The following is a 12,750-nucleotide window of genomic DNA, read 5'->3' as shown; positions in this document are numbered from 1 at the left end:
ATATTGCTACCCAGCACTTTAGTACTTTTGCAGGGTAGAAGTGGATCAAATGTTAACAGTAGAACATAGTGAGCAGCCTAGCCTGATGTGATCAGTTTTAAAAGAAGCCCAATGGATATCATGGAACAGATACAAAATGAAACTATTGCTAACAATATGACAGTCAATTCTTGAAAGCTGACAATTTTAACAGTAAATTATCTGAGGACTGACCCTTCTTTAACTGACTACCCTCATCCAAACTTTGATTAGTACCATAAGATTTTAGGGTGTTATCACTAACATTACCATATTAGTGATCTTTTACAGCTTGCAAATTTACATTTTCTCCCTTCTTCAGCTCCTTAGATAGATTTATTCAATAAAAATAAATCAATAAAAGGTTTATAATAGTAAAATAATAGAAACAATAATAGATTTATTCAATAAAAATATATACAATAAAATCAATCACATAATCATATAGGCTACATACTGCAGAGCCCTATGGACAGGAATGTAGGTAGAAAGAAATGAAAATAGTCAATACAGAAGAAAATGAGGAACAGTCACACACACTTATTATTTACTAAAAAATCAAACCAGAACAAAGTTGTATGTGCAAGAAACATTATTAGCCCAGAATTTAGGAGTTAAACAGATAATGTACTTACCATATTGAAAAGTTTACATGCTGCAAATCATGCTAATGGAGTATTTTTCCTCTTAATTGTGCTACAATTCTTGAGTATGTCTTTCCTCTTTGGCACACCCAAGGGATTCTTAGACAGAATAGAGGCAGTCCAAAAAAATGCTTAAGAATTATCTTTGGTTAAGATAAAGTTCCTTTTATTTTTCTTTGCTTTACAGGGCAGATCTGGTTACTCATCATGAAAGAAGAACAAACATTTCCTTACACATTACCAATAGCACTCTAAATCAGCCCTAGACAAATCCGCTATTCCTTAGCTCCCTCCCCCTCCCCTTAGATCTACCTTCCTTTGTTGTGCTTCAACAAAATCCCATTTACTGCAATAAAATTTCCCATTGATAGCCTAGATGTTGAAGAATTTCCCCTCCACTTCAAATAACTGATACATTAAATAAGTGAATCTCCTCTTTTTCTCCCTTTTTTTTTCAAAATTCATTGTGTAAAATATAGTTAACTAATTTTTATTTTCTATTGGTGTAGTCTGTATTGTTCTAAGTTTCATAAATTTCTAGTGTTTTTTTTTCTCTATACAAGATTTTGAAAGCAAATTCTGCTCTATTAGAGCTGATGGTAGACTTTTTGAAATAAATATTGTCCATGAGAGATTAATTTGTTTAAAAAGGAATACATTGTGCGAGCTTTACCTTGTTTGATTGACCATCAACCTGTTGACAAAATAGACAACTTGCATTTAGTATGTATACAAAAGACAGCATAGGGCTTCAATGTTAATAGGCATACAAAATAGAGTATATATTTACTTTAAGCAGGGTCAGTAAATGCAACTTGAATTCGTATTTGGTCAACTACATATATAATGCCAAAGAAAAGTAATAGGAAAAGGATTTAAATGCCCCTCAGTTGGCACATTATAGCCTCTACTATCCTGCATAATAGGACAGTTTTTGCCTCCTGCACTTTTAACTAATAAAATACTTGATAAAACTTATGTGATGAAATTTAAGCTATTCTGAAAAGAAAAGCAGCAACCACTTCTAGAAGTAGAGCAGTCGATTTTGTCCAAACCTTGGAAAATATACTGGTTGGATTATTACAATATAGGTGTGATTGCTTGATAATATCTTTTAGGGAGACATTGAAGACTGCATAAATTAGCCTTTTGCCAGAGTCCATGTCTAAATAAATCTAAGTCTACTCCACACTAAATATAAGGCTATCCAATGCTTTGTATGATGCCGCAGTTGTGAGTACTCAGTGGTTTTCCATTGGTGGATCAATTGTTTCAGAAAGTACTGGTACTATTAAAACAAGCCTCATTATTTGTCTAATTTAGACATGTTTTCTGTTTTCCTATGGGAACTTCAGGTTAATCATATAAAGGATTTCTGTATTTTTTATCACCACTCTCCTTGAAGAAACATAAATAGGTAACATCTTAGTAAGTAAAAAGTTATTAAAAAAGAACTCAGATTCGATTTTCTTACTTTTGTGGCAACCCACTGCAGATCCACCTTGCCTGGGACCAATGGTGGACAGAATGACTGATCTTTTTAACATGATTTGTCAGAGACCGCATCTTTTGCAGCAATCCTCAGTCAATCCTTTTCACAATGGTGCCTATATTGGTGGAAGCCATCCCAATTAAAGGATCCAGTTCTTTCTTGAGTTTCTCTCAGAGATTCTTTTTGCACCACTGAGTCTCTGTTTTCAAGTTGGATGAAGTAACAGACAGGGTTGAATATAGAATTAATTTTTGATGGAACATCAACGAATTTTGGCCCCCTCCCCACTGGTATTTTCACCCTTCCATCCCAATAATTAGTGTATATTTAGACTTTATGGGGGGCACATGTTCCTGGACCACCTTCTAAACTATTCCATGTGAGGGCATCATGAGATATGGTTCAGATTGGTTATTATAGCGTCTTTTCTATTAATTCCAGCTGTTGTTTATTTGGGCAAAGCTCTTTTGAGTTTAAGCCTTAGATATTATTATTAGATTCCGGCTTGTTTTTACCATTACCCCTTTATGTGGTTGTATTGTTTATGATTGCCTCTCTAAAACCAATGTTAGCATACAATGATTGACTTTGAATGTCTAAGGTGTGGTAAAGTCAACTAAATTTCAAAAAGTAAGGGAATGAATCCTGGAACAGTAGGCTCCCATTTCACTAACCATTGTCTTATTGGTGTCGTTTCTACCACTGGCAAGCTAAGCACCCCTTTTTTTACATACTATAACTCATGTACACTCATTTTGTCACATATCCTAATTTTGTGTTATTTTTCATGAAGGATTAATATATATTCATTTAACTATATTGGTACATTGTTCTTCTGATGTTGACAGTGCCTCAGGTTTTTTTTTTTATTTTTATGTGTAGGCTATTGTACATGTCTGCAACAAATTTGGAAAAGAGGAAAACTAGTTATAACATTGTTTAAAAAAGTGTTTCCCTAGCCTCCATCATGGAAGATGGCTAGGCATTAGAAACTATCACCATTTAATAAAAAAATTTAGTTATCAAACAGTTTGTGGTAACAAACTGTAGTAAGGAGTAACCCGGCTCAATAGTAACCAAAACTCTAAAAAATTGAATTTTGATATCAATAGCTACATCAAAAGAATCGCATTTTAATGCTGATTTTAAATATATAAGTTTCATCAAGTTTAGTCTTACCCATCAAAAGTTACGAGCCTGAGAAAATTTGCCTTATTTAGGAAAATAGGGGGAAACACCCCCTAAAAGTCGTAGGATCTTAACAAAAATGACACCATCAGATTCAGCGTATCAGAGAACCCTACTGTAGAAGTTTCAAGCTCCTATCTACAAAAATGTGGAATTTTGTATTTTTTGCCAGAAGACAAATCACAGGTGCGTGTTTATTTGTTTGTTTTTTTTTGTTTTTTTTTTTTTGTTTTTTTCCCAGGGGTCATCGTATCGACCAAGTGGTCCTAGAATGTCGCAGGAGGGCTCATTCTAACGGAAATGAGAAGTTCTAGTGCCCTTTTTAAGTGACCAAAAAAATTGGAGGCCATCTAGGCCCCCTCCCACGCTCATTTTTTTCCCAAAGTCAACGGATCAAAATTTTGAGATAGCCATTTTGTTCAGCATAGTCGAAAACCATAATAACTATGTCTTTGGGGATGACTTACTCCCCCACAATCCCTGGGGGAGGGGCTGCAAGTTACAAACTTTGACCAGTGTTTACATATAGTAATGGTTATTGGGAAGTGTACAGACGTTTTCAGGGGGATTTTATTTTGTTTGGGGGTGGGGCTGAGGAGAGGGGGCTATGTTAGAGGATCTTTCCTTGTAGGAATCTGTCATGGGGAAGAAAAATTCAATGACAAGGGCGCAGGATTCTCTAGCATTACTTTAAGAAAACAATGAAAAATAAACATGAAAACGTTTTTTCAAATGAAAGCAAGAAGTAGCATTGAAACTTAAAACGAAAAGAGATTATTACGCATATGAGGGGTTCTAAAAATACTTTAGCATAAAGAGCGAGGTATTTAGGAGGAGATAAATATCTTGCTCTTTATGCTAAAGTATTTTTAGTAATTTCAACTATTTATTCTACGGCATTTCTGATTCAGGGGTCATTCTTAAAGAATTGGGACAAAACTTAGGATTTAGTGTAAAGAGCGAGGTATTAACGAGGGTACAAACCCCCTCGTATACATAATAAAAATATAAGGTTATGAAAGTTTGTTACGTAAGTTAATTCTTAATTTACGTATATTTTTTACTAATAAAAACGTTCGTTAAAAATTATAAGTTCTAGTTGCCTTTTTAAGTAACCGAAAAATTGGAGGGCAACTAGGCCTCCTTCTCCAGCCCTTATTTCTCAATATCGTCTGATCAAAACTAAGAGAAAGCCATTTAGCCAAAAAAAGAATTAATATACAAATTTCATTTTAATAATTTATGTGCGGAGAGCCAAAACCAAACATGGATTAATTCAAAAACGTTCAGAAATTAAATAAAAATAATTTTTTTAGCTGAAAGTAAGGAGCGACATTAAAACTTAAAACGAACAGAAATTAATCCGTATATGAAATGAGTTGTCCCCTCCGCAATCCCTCGCTCTTTACGCTAATGTTTGACTCTTTGCCACAATTCTACTTTTTGAAACAATTAAAAGCTGACTCACGCTTCCTGAAATATCCCCCCCCCCTCAGAGAGGGAAGGAATATTTTCCCCTCTCCCATGGAAATTTCCTCCCATTTAAAATACACACCCCCTTAAAATATTCTCAGACAGTTCCATCCTCGCTGAGCCCCCTCCCGTAAATTTTTTTGCAGACAATTTAGCCTGAAAAAGACTCCTTAGCGTACTTTCATTTGAAAAATACTTCAATTTCTGATCGTTTTCTCGATCATTCAGAAAATCTCTCCTTCTGTGAAATTTTTTTCCCCGGAAATCCAAACAAGCTGAAAGTAGCCCCTAGAAAATTCACCCGGAACATCTCTACATGCAAAATTGAGTTGGCAAAGAAAAAGTAATACAATTAAAAATATGGCCATCTCGAATTTTTTTTTTGGAAAACTTTGGGAAACAGGCGTGGGAGGAGGGCTAGTTGCCCTGCAATCTTCGAAAGTTTTTGTTTTTGGTGTTTTGTTTTGCTTTTCGTCTACAAAAATTCTAACATTAATAATTATCTGATTCCCAAAGACAATTACACCTTCTGATATTCACCCACGTTTCTTCTCCTTTTTTTATTTGGCGCCTTTTACTGCCTAAAACGGGTTAACTCTATATGGAAGTCCTTTTCAACGAAAAATTGTATTCCTGACTTCCTTATTACTAATATATATGGTGGTTGTTTAAGCTTCCACTTAACCAATTCCAACAATCAGATTTTATTTTTACTGTAGCCTTAATTCTTTAATGGGTCAAAAAGACCTATCTGTGGTCATTTCAACTAATAATAGAAGTTAACCTTTGATAAGGGTGAGAAAGAAAAGGGGACTAATAGGAATTAATCCGCATGCCAATGCTGGGCTGGAGTTTACTTAGCTATAATTTGTCATTTCCACCCTCAGTATCTCGCTTTTTTATATATCTCGTTTAAGCTGCCTCCCATTACTTCCCATTCTTCAATGATCAAAATCATAGCCACTGTTATGCATCTCCCAGATTTCCTTTTGTCACTTATATCTGTCAAGATTTCAATAGTCTTTAGCAGGTTTATGCAAAGGCCAAAAACCATGATTTGTGTTGATTTAAAAATGAATGGGCTCTAAAAAATGAATGGGCTTTCTAGGCATATATTTCGCACTTTGAACAAAAATAAAGTTTAAAGTTATGTCCGTTAAGCTAAATGACAGGATTTTTATGCAAGATTTTCTAAAATGTTCCCCAAACATTAGTTGCAGAGGGTACATTTAAAGTCGTTAGTACAGGGAGTCTGTTTCGAGTTGGCAAGTCCTTTCCCACATTTGGAGCAACGCACAGGATTGGGACGTATGCGTGCAGTGTGACCATTAAGAGGAGACTGGATAGCCTTGGATAGCCTCATTAAGGTATTCTTTACTTTCGAAGTGCAGTATGTACGTCCGATTCGAACGGATTCTGTCGGCTTTGGTGCAGTTTTTCATACGAGTGGTGTGGTCGTCGGCGGAGACTTTAAACAAAAATAAAGTTTAAATTTATGTCCGTTAAGCTTAATGCCAGGATTTTTATGCAAGATTTTCTAAAAATTTTCCCCAAACATTAGTGGAGGAGCTTTGAAATCAATCAAATAGTAAATCTGTGTATTACCATCTATCTAAATATACAGAAAGCATATGAAGCAGGTCCTTGCTAGCCAAGTGTCAGCGAAGGCTCTTTTGCCTGTAACATATAAAGTGAACGCTCATCTTTCAGGTGTGGAGTATGCATCATATAATATGGGGGTGTTTTTATGTCCAACTTGTGCTGGCCTTCATAGAGGACTTGGAGTTCATCTTAGTAAAGTAAAACACTTGAAGCTTGACCACTGGGAGGACAGCCAGATTAGAAGACTGGAAGAAGTTGGTAATATTAATGCAAACCGTAAATATGAAGAAAGGGTTCCTGCTTGCTATAGAAGACCTGGAGAAGGAGACTCTAGGTAGGTACTACAAGTCGTATAGAACCGGAATACTGGAATGCTGATCTTAATTCAGGCATGGTCAGAATTATGTTTAATTAAGGTTTCACCTTGTTCCACAATTTAAATACTTTTGCACCGTCATATTGACCACAAGTATCGTGATTTAGAGTCCTTCTATATCTGAGAAATTAACTCCAATTGATAGTACAAAATCCCTAAGTTGAGGAAGCTTTAGAGCTCTAAACTCATGGACTGTGCAAAATTTTTGTATTAAAGTCGATTTGCTGATGTTTTTCTTGTTTTTACTTCGCACGACTATATAAAATTTGCACCATAAAAATATAAAATTTGCAAAATAAAACTTCAACTGGAGTCGATGTTACTAAAGCTTATTCTATGAACCCTGATTTCTTAGAATTGATGGATATGAGAATTGTATTCTACTTAGAACCGAAAAATGACTTGTTGTGGGACCAGAGGCGAATTTTTTATTATTATTATTATTGTTATTATTATCATCTTTCCTCCTATCTATATATATCTTTATGTAAAATATAAAGATAGATATAGGTAGATAGGCAGCTTAAAATATAAATATACATAGATATTTCTTTCCAGTTGGCAACATAGTTCGAGCAGTTTTCGTAATGCACTGTACTATTTCTGGATAAAAAAAATCGTGCCCTGGCATCTGGAGGGTACGTGGTTGTGTTAATTATTGTTAACAAATGACATTAAGTAAATGCTTCACCCAGCACACATGTGTATTTTGTGTGAATTTATTTATCAAGTCACCTAGCGGTGACTCCAAATGCGCTAGCTCCTTTCCATACGAAATTGCTGACAGCTTCACTATCTACGTGACGCAAGAAGTCCTTTTTTCCTTTAAATTATTTCTTATGACCTCTTGTCACCCCATTTAGGAACGACCTGATCTTTCGGCCCAAGATGGATGGCAAAAAAGCTCTTTTTTTTTTTTTTTATCTACTATCCCTTGTCCATAAAAAGTGGCCTGGCCACCTCAACTTTTCTTTCGTTATAGTTCTAAAAGAAAGGGGATGAGCCACATTTTTCGTACTGAAGGTTGTTGATATACGGTCGTTCAAACGAGCACCTAAAACTATCTTTACATTATTCTCTGGAAAATATGTAGTACATTCTCTGAAACTTTGGAAACGCCGAAGTCCTAGGGCTGCACTTTACTGCTGTCATCACCGCAGCTTTTAATACTCCAGTCGTAGGCCAGAGTGTTATATTCCTGTCCTTCCAAACTTTTCTCAACTGTAAAAAATCACCCTACACCTTAGCTATTTTACTTTTTAAAGCTTCACTAATAATACTTCCCAGTATTATACACTTATTTGTCCACTTATCCATTTAGTATGTATCCACTTACTGGATTTTTCCATTTTCTCCACTTACTCGTTGCCTAACTCTTCATCCTCATTTATTCTTAGTCTGAGTCACTAAGTCTTCCTTGACATAAATTTGTATGTCTATTTTTGCACCCTAAACTCTCAAAACCTCCAAACACTTGTTCATTTCGCTGACAATTTCAAATGGGACATTCAAATCATCTACGTAATCTAAGTATTTGAGATTCTTACCTTGTGGCTTGATACCATGTTCTCCCATAGCCTTTGGTGTGTTTTCCTTTGGAGAAAGCTTATCAAAATTATCTAAATATACTAGCATAAGACATAATGGTAGAAAATCTCAAAGAAGTTAGATCGTTGATATAACTAATTTGTAATATTATAGGATTGTGGCTGAAACTTCTCTAAGTGATAATTGATCGCAATTTTTATTTTCAAGAATTAAAATCCAATTTGAACAAAGTAGGCTAGTTAACTTTGAGCTGGTGGGCCTATTGGTTACAGAATTGTACTATATTTTCCTGCCCCTACAGTTTAAAAGCCTAAGAAAAAATTAAGTTTGTAGTGGTTTAGTTTTGAACAAATTCTCCAAATGCTAGATGGTGATGGTGATTATTCTTTTCGGCGTTAGTACCAGTTTCCACTCTTATAGGTCTCCCATATTCCTTGGGCAAAACACTCACTAAAACTGCTTAGTTTGCTGAATCAAAGGGCTGAGTAAATCAGCATTCAGCTGATTTGTGCAAATCAGCTGAGTCGTGCAAATAACATCACGCTTACCGGGTAAACAAACAAAGCAGTCTCTTTTGGTTTTAATGAAAAAGTAGGGTAGAACCGATGAAATACTCAACTTTGTCAGTGTGTTCATTCCTAATTTTGTATATCATCCATCAGTACTACCTTCGAGAAATGTTACTTTTTTAGATGCTTCCTCGCCTCAAGCCATGTAAACACATTTTTCAGAAATGATACAAGTTCGAAAGTATCAGTAACCTAAAGATAAGGTTTCTAGACTTGTATTACTTCAAGAATAGAATCGGAATACATGTACTGAAAAATGTTGTATTTTTTGCGGGGTCAATTAAATGAATGACATACATAGTAAATCAAAAAAGAAAAGTTTAAGCTATAAGAAGAAACCAGAAAAAGTTGCAAAGGAGAGAGGCAAAAAAGGTAATTTTAGATTGAGCAGGTTTCTTTGTTTTTTTTTTTTTTTTTTTTGTTTGTTTGTAATGTAAAGACGAATGCTGCTTGCACACAAGAGAGGACCAATGAAAAGGCCTCAACTGGTATTGGGGCTTAAGATTTGGCTGGTAGTTCAAGGTCCAAAGGGGGAATGTTTTTTCGAGAATTGATCGTTTCACTTTGGGTTAACAAGCTCATTTCTTTTGAGGCACAGGTATATACAAGACAAGCTCTTCAGTTTTCAAGAATTATTTCTTTTGTGCAGTTGTGAAAAAGTGATACATCTAGGACCAGAAAGCTGATAACCTTGTTCCGTAGTACCACTGTCTGTTATTTATGTACTTATTGGTCGCAAAAATTTCACCATCTGATATCTGATTCTGTTTCCTTTTTAGTGTTCTTAGAGATCAGTGGATTAGAGCTAAATATGAAAGGGAAGAATTTATTTATCCAGAGAAGCAAGTTTACAGAAGAGGCTTTATGGAAGGTTACCTCATGAAAAGAGGTAAGGACGGTGACCAATGTAAATCTCGGAGGTTTGTTCTACAAGAATCAGAGGACTCGCTGAAATATTTTATCAAAGAGGTAAAATATATTTGCATTCGTTTTCAAATAGCGACAAAGACCACGCCATCGTTTTATAATAATTAAAAAATCGAAACAAATTAAGCCAAATAGGTTAGTTTTTTTCTGAAAACACAAGAACAGGACCTCTAAAATAACAATCTGTATTTCAAAATCTAATCCAATTTTTTTTTCTATGACCAAGTAATGTCAAGTTTGAAAAACAAAAATCGATTACAGACTTGAATTGATGAATATTTATATTATATATTCAGAAAAAATGTGTTTTTGTCGCCCAGATGTTTTTGCTTTCCTTTAGCTTCAAAATGAAAAAAGGAATTTGAGTAAAGATTCAGGGACGATTTGTCTGTAGGGATTTATAAATCTAAGTTTTATAATAATAAACAGGTATTGAATTGTTTTGTATACTTAAAAAAATCTCTTTCGACATTAATTTAGAATATTATGTTCTGTTTAGTTTAGGCTTGGTTCCCACAGGAATCACACGAGAAAAGTCTGTTTGGAAGTCCTCCTTTTCAGAAATATTTTTAACACACATTATTTCTAATTGGTTATTCTAAAGTTATCCGAAGCTGTATATCGGAATCATGGGAAAATATGGTATTTTCCTACCAGTCCATACGACTTGGAAGTAGCCAAGTTGGATGAATGAAACTCTTAGGGATGAATGCCATTATCTCTACCCTTTCCTTCTTTCTAGGACTTAGAAGATTGCATAGATGACCTATCCTATGTATGTCAAACCTTTTACCTTAATCTTGGTTTTTCAGTCTCTTTTTTCATAGGCTTTGCATTTTCAAAAAAGTAATTCTCATCATTTCAACTGGATTTCAAGCCACATCAAGACCTTTCCTTAAATTCAAGTTATAGATGTTTGAATATTTAAAAAATTATAAATCAATCTATATGTCAACTAGACCATTGGTTGTAAATAAGATATACTCTGAAAGGCATGGCACAAACAGGGTATCTTTTAATCTATTAGTGAGCTATAAAATAACAAAAGTAGAATGTGCTCACAGCAAGAAAAATTTGCCAACGAGCACACAGGTTGCGAGCACAATTGTCAAAACCCACAAGCTTTGGATTTTTTTAAAAGCAAGAAGAAAGCTCGTACAAAGTTTCGTGAATAATGTTGGTGATCTGGATTAAACTGTTGTTAGTGTTGGAAATTTTACAGCCGTTTCTCATGAGAGTCGTGATCCAAGGGGGACAAAGGGAGTCAGAAGAAAGTCCTTGTAGATGGGATGGAGTTTTGGGGTTGAGCCAAATATCAGACAATTTTCTCTAATGACGGAAAAAGGGGGGGATCAAGTTCAAATACTTCTAGATAAAACGGGTAAAGTAACTGGGAACCTTCGTAGATAATTTTAAGTGTGATCTCTTCTGAACCTGTTCAATTTTGTCATTTCTCCTTTTTGTCAGAGCAAAATGTCAAAAAGGACATGAGTATTCTAATTTTGCGTGGATGAACATGCAGAAAATTAATTGTAGTTTTTGCTTGAAACCCGGAATTTCCCTAGAGTTTTCAGCATTTGGAAAGCACCGTTTTTCTTTTTACAATCAATCTTATGTTTTCATGTCTTGTTAGATCAGAAGTGGTTAATACCCATATCAGGGTAGTGGTTTGAGTCTATTGTTGAGGAGGTTTGGGTCTGTAGGGGGTTCAAATTCAGGTAGGCTTTTCGCCAGAAAAGCCTACTGAAAACAGTTTTACTTAGCATCTGTCTTTATTTACCGCCATATTCAGCTTTGCTCCTTCAGAGGTGTTCAGTGTAATTGAAAGTTTGGCTTTAACCCGCTCCAGAAGCTATTTCAGCTAAGGACAGATCCTCTGCATTCTTCCATCTTTTGTCTGACCCAACAGCTGGTTCATTGATCATGAGGAAGTGCAAAGGACAGATCTCTGTTTCTTGTGGGATACCACAGAAAATGGCAAAGAAAAAGAAAATTATTAATATATTCTGCAATTTGTTTTCTGTTTGGTAGAAACCTTTTGACTTATTCGGGAAAAAAGTCCGCCATCTTTTCCAGTAAAATCTTTTGATCAACAAGATCGAAGGCTTTTTGAAAATCTATTTCAGTTGAATTTATCCATTTTCCAAGCTTGTCTCGATATTTTAAAATGAAATCAAGTAAATTAATGATATAGTGAAGAGTTCAATACTTCGGGATATTACCAAAATGCTGCTTATCACTTGATTTCGAAAGGTATTTTTTTTTTACCGCAAAGCAACAAACTCCCATAAACTTGGCTGAAGATGGCCGCAGGCCATCTTGTAGTCCATCCGCAGGCCATCTAAACTTGGCCGCAAAGCAATAAACTTGGCTGAAGATTGATGTACAAGCATTGGCCTCAGACCAAAGAAATCAATAACTGCTCTTTTTCGGAATAGGACTGATAAATCTGATTTTTCATTTTAGAAAATATTTATTTAGTGACATAAATGAAAGGGGGAAGATAATTGTTTCGCAAATGCCTTAGCAAGGGCTGCTGAAACATCAAAGGGTGCCACTGATTGTCTCTTTAAGAAACAAAGTTTGTTTTTAATTTTTGGTACTTTTTGGGCCTCGACGATTTCATTTAAAAGCTTACATTTGAATTCTGGGATGGTGCTTCAGTTGAAAATGAAGGTGGTGTTTCAGGAGGCAGCGATGAATACGACTGTTCAATAGAAATAAAATGATGGTCTAGGTCGTTCGCTGTTTTCTCTGGTTTCTCTCCCTTCAAGAAGTCAATTGGTTGCGTACCTCTTCCAGTTAGATTACGGAAAAACTGCGAAGGCTTGTATTCGAGAGGTTATCTAATTCCTTTTTATAATAGTTTTCCTAGGCCTGTTTAATTTTCTATTCAATTTTGTTTCTACATTT

General features: G+C 35.1%; 1 protein-coding gene across 1 annotated transcript in view; it reads left to right on the top strand.

Annotated features, from left to right (window-relative positions):
* LOC136039938 (arf-GAP with dual PH domain-containing protein 1-like) overlaps nucleotides 1–12,750 on the top strand; it is a 33,051-nt gene that overhangs the window by 2,966 nt on the left and 17,335 nt on the right. The window contains exons 2-3 of the mRNA XM_065723938.1: nucleotides 6,526–6,751; nucleotides 9,690–9,879. Of these exons, the coding sequence (XP_065580010.1) occupies nucleotides 6,526–6,751; nucleotides 9,690–9,879 (416 nt within the window). The remainder of the gene's footprint in view (nucleotides 1–6,525; nucleotides 6,752–9,689; nucleotides 9,880–12,750) is intronic.

Source organism: Artemia franciscana, chromosome 20 (assembly GCF_032884065.1).
Source record: "Artemia franciscana chromosome 20, ASM3288406v1, whole genome shotgun sequence".
Taxonomy (NCBI): Eukaryota; Metazoa; Arthropoda; class Branchiopoda; order Anostraca; family Artemiidae; genus Artemia; species Artemia franciscana.
The sequence above is the reverse complement of the archived record's forward strand: the minus strand, read 5'-3'. Positions and strand labels throughout refer to the sequence as shown.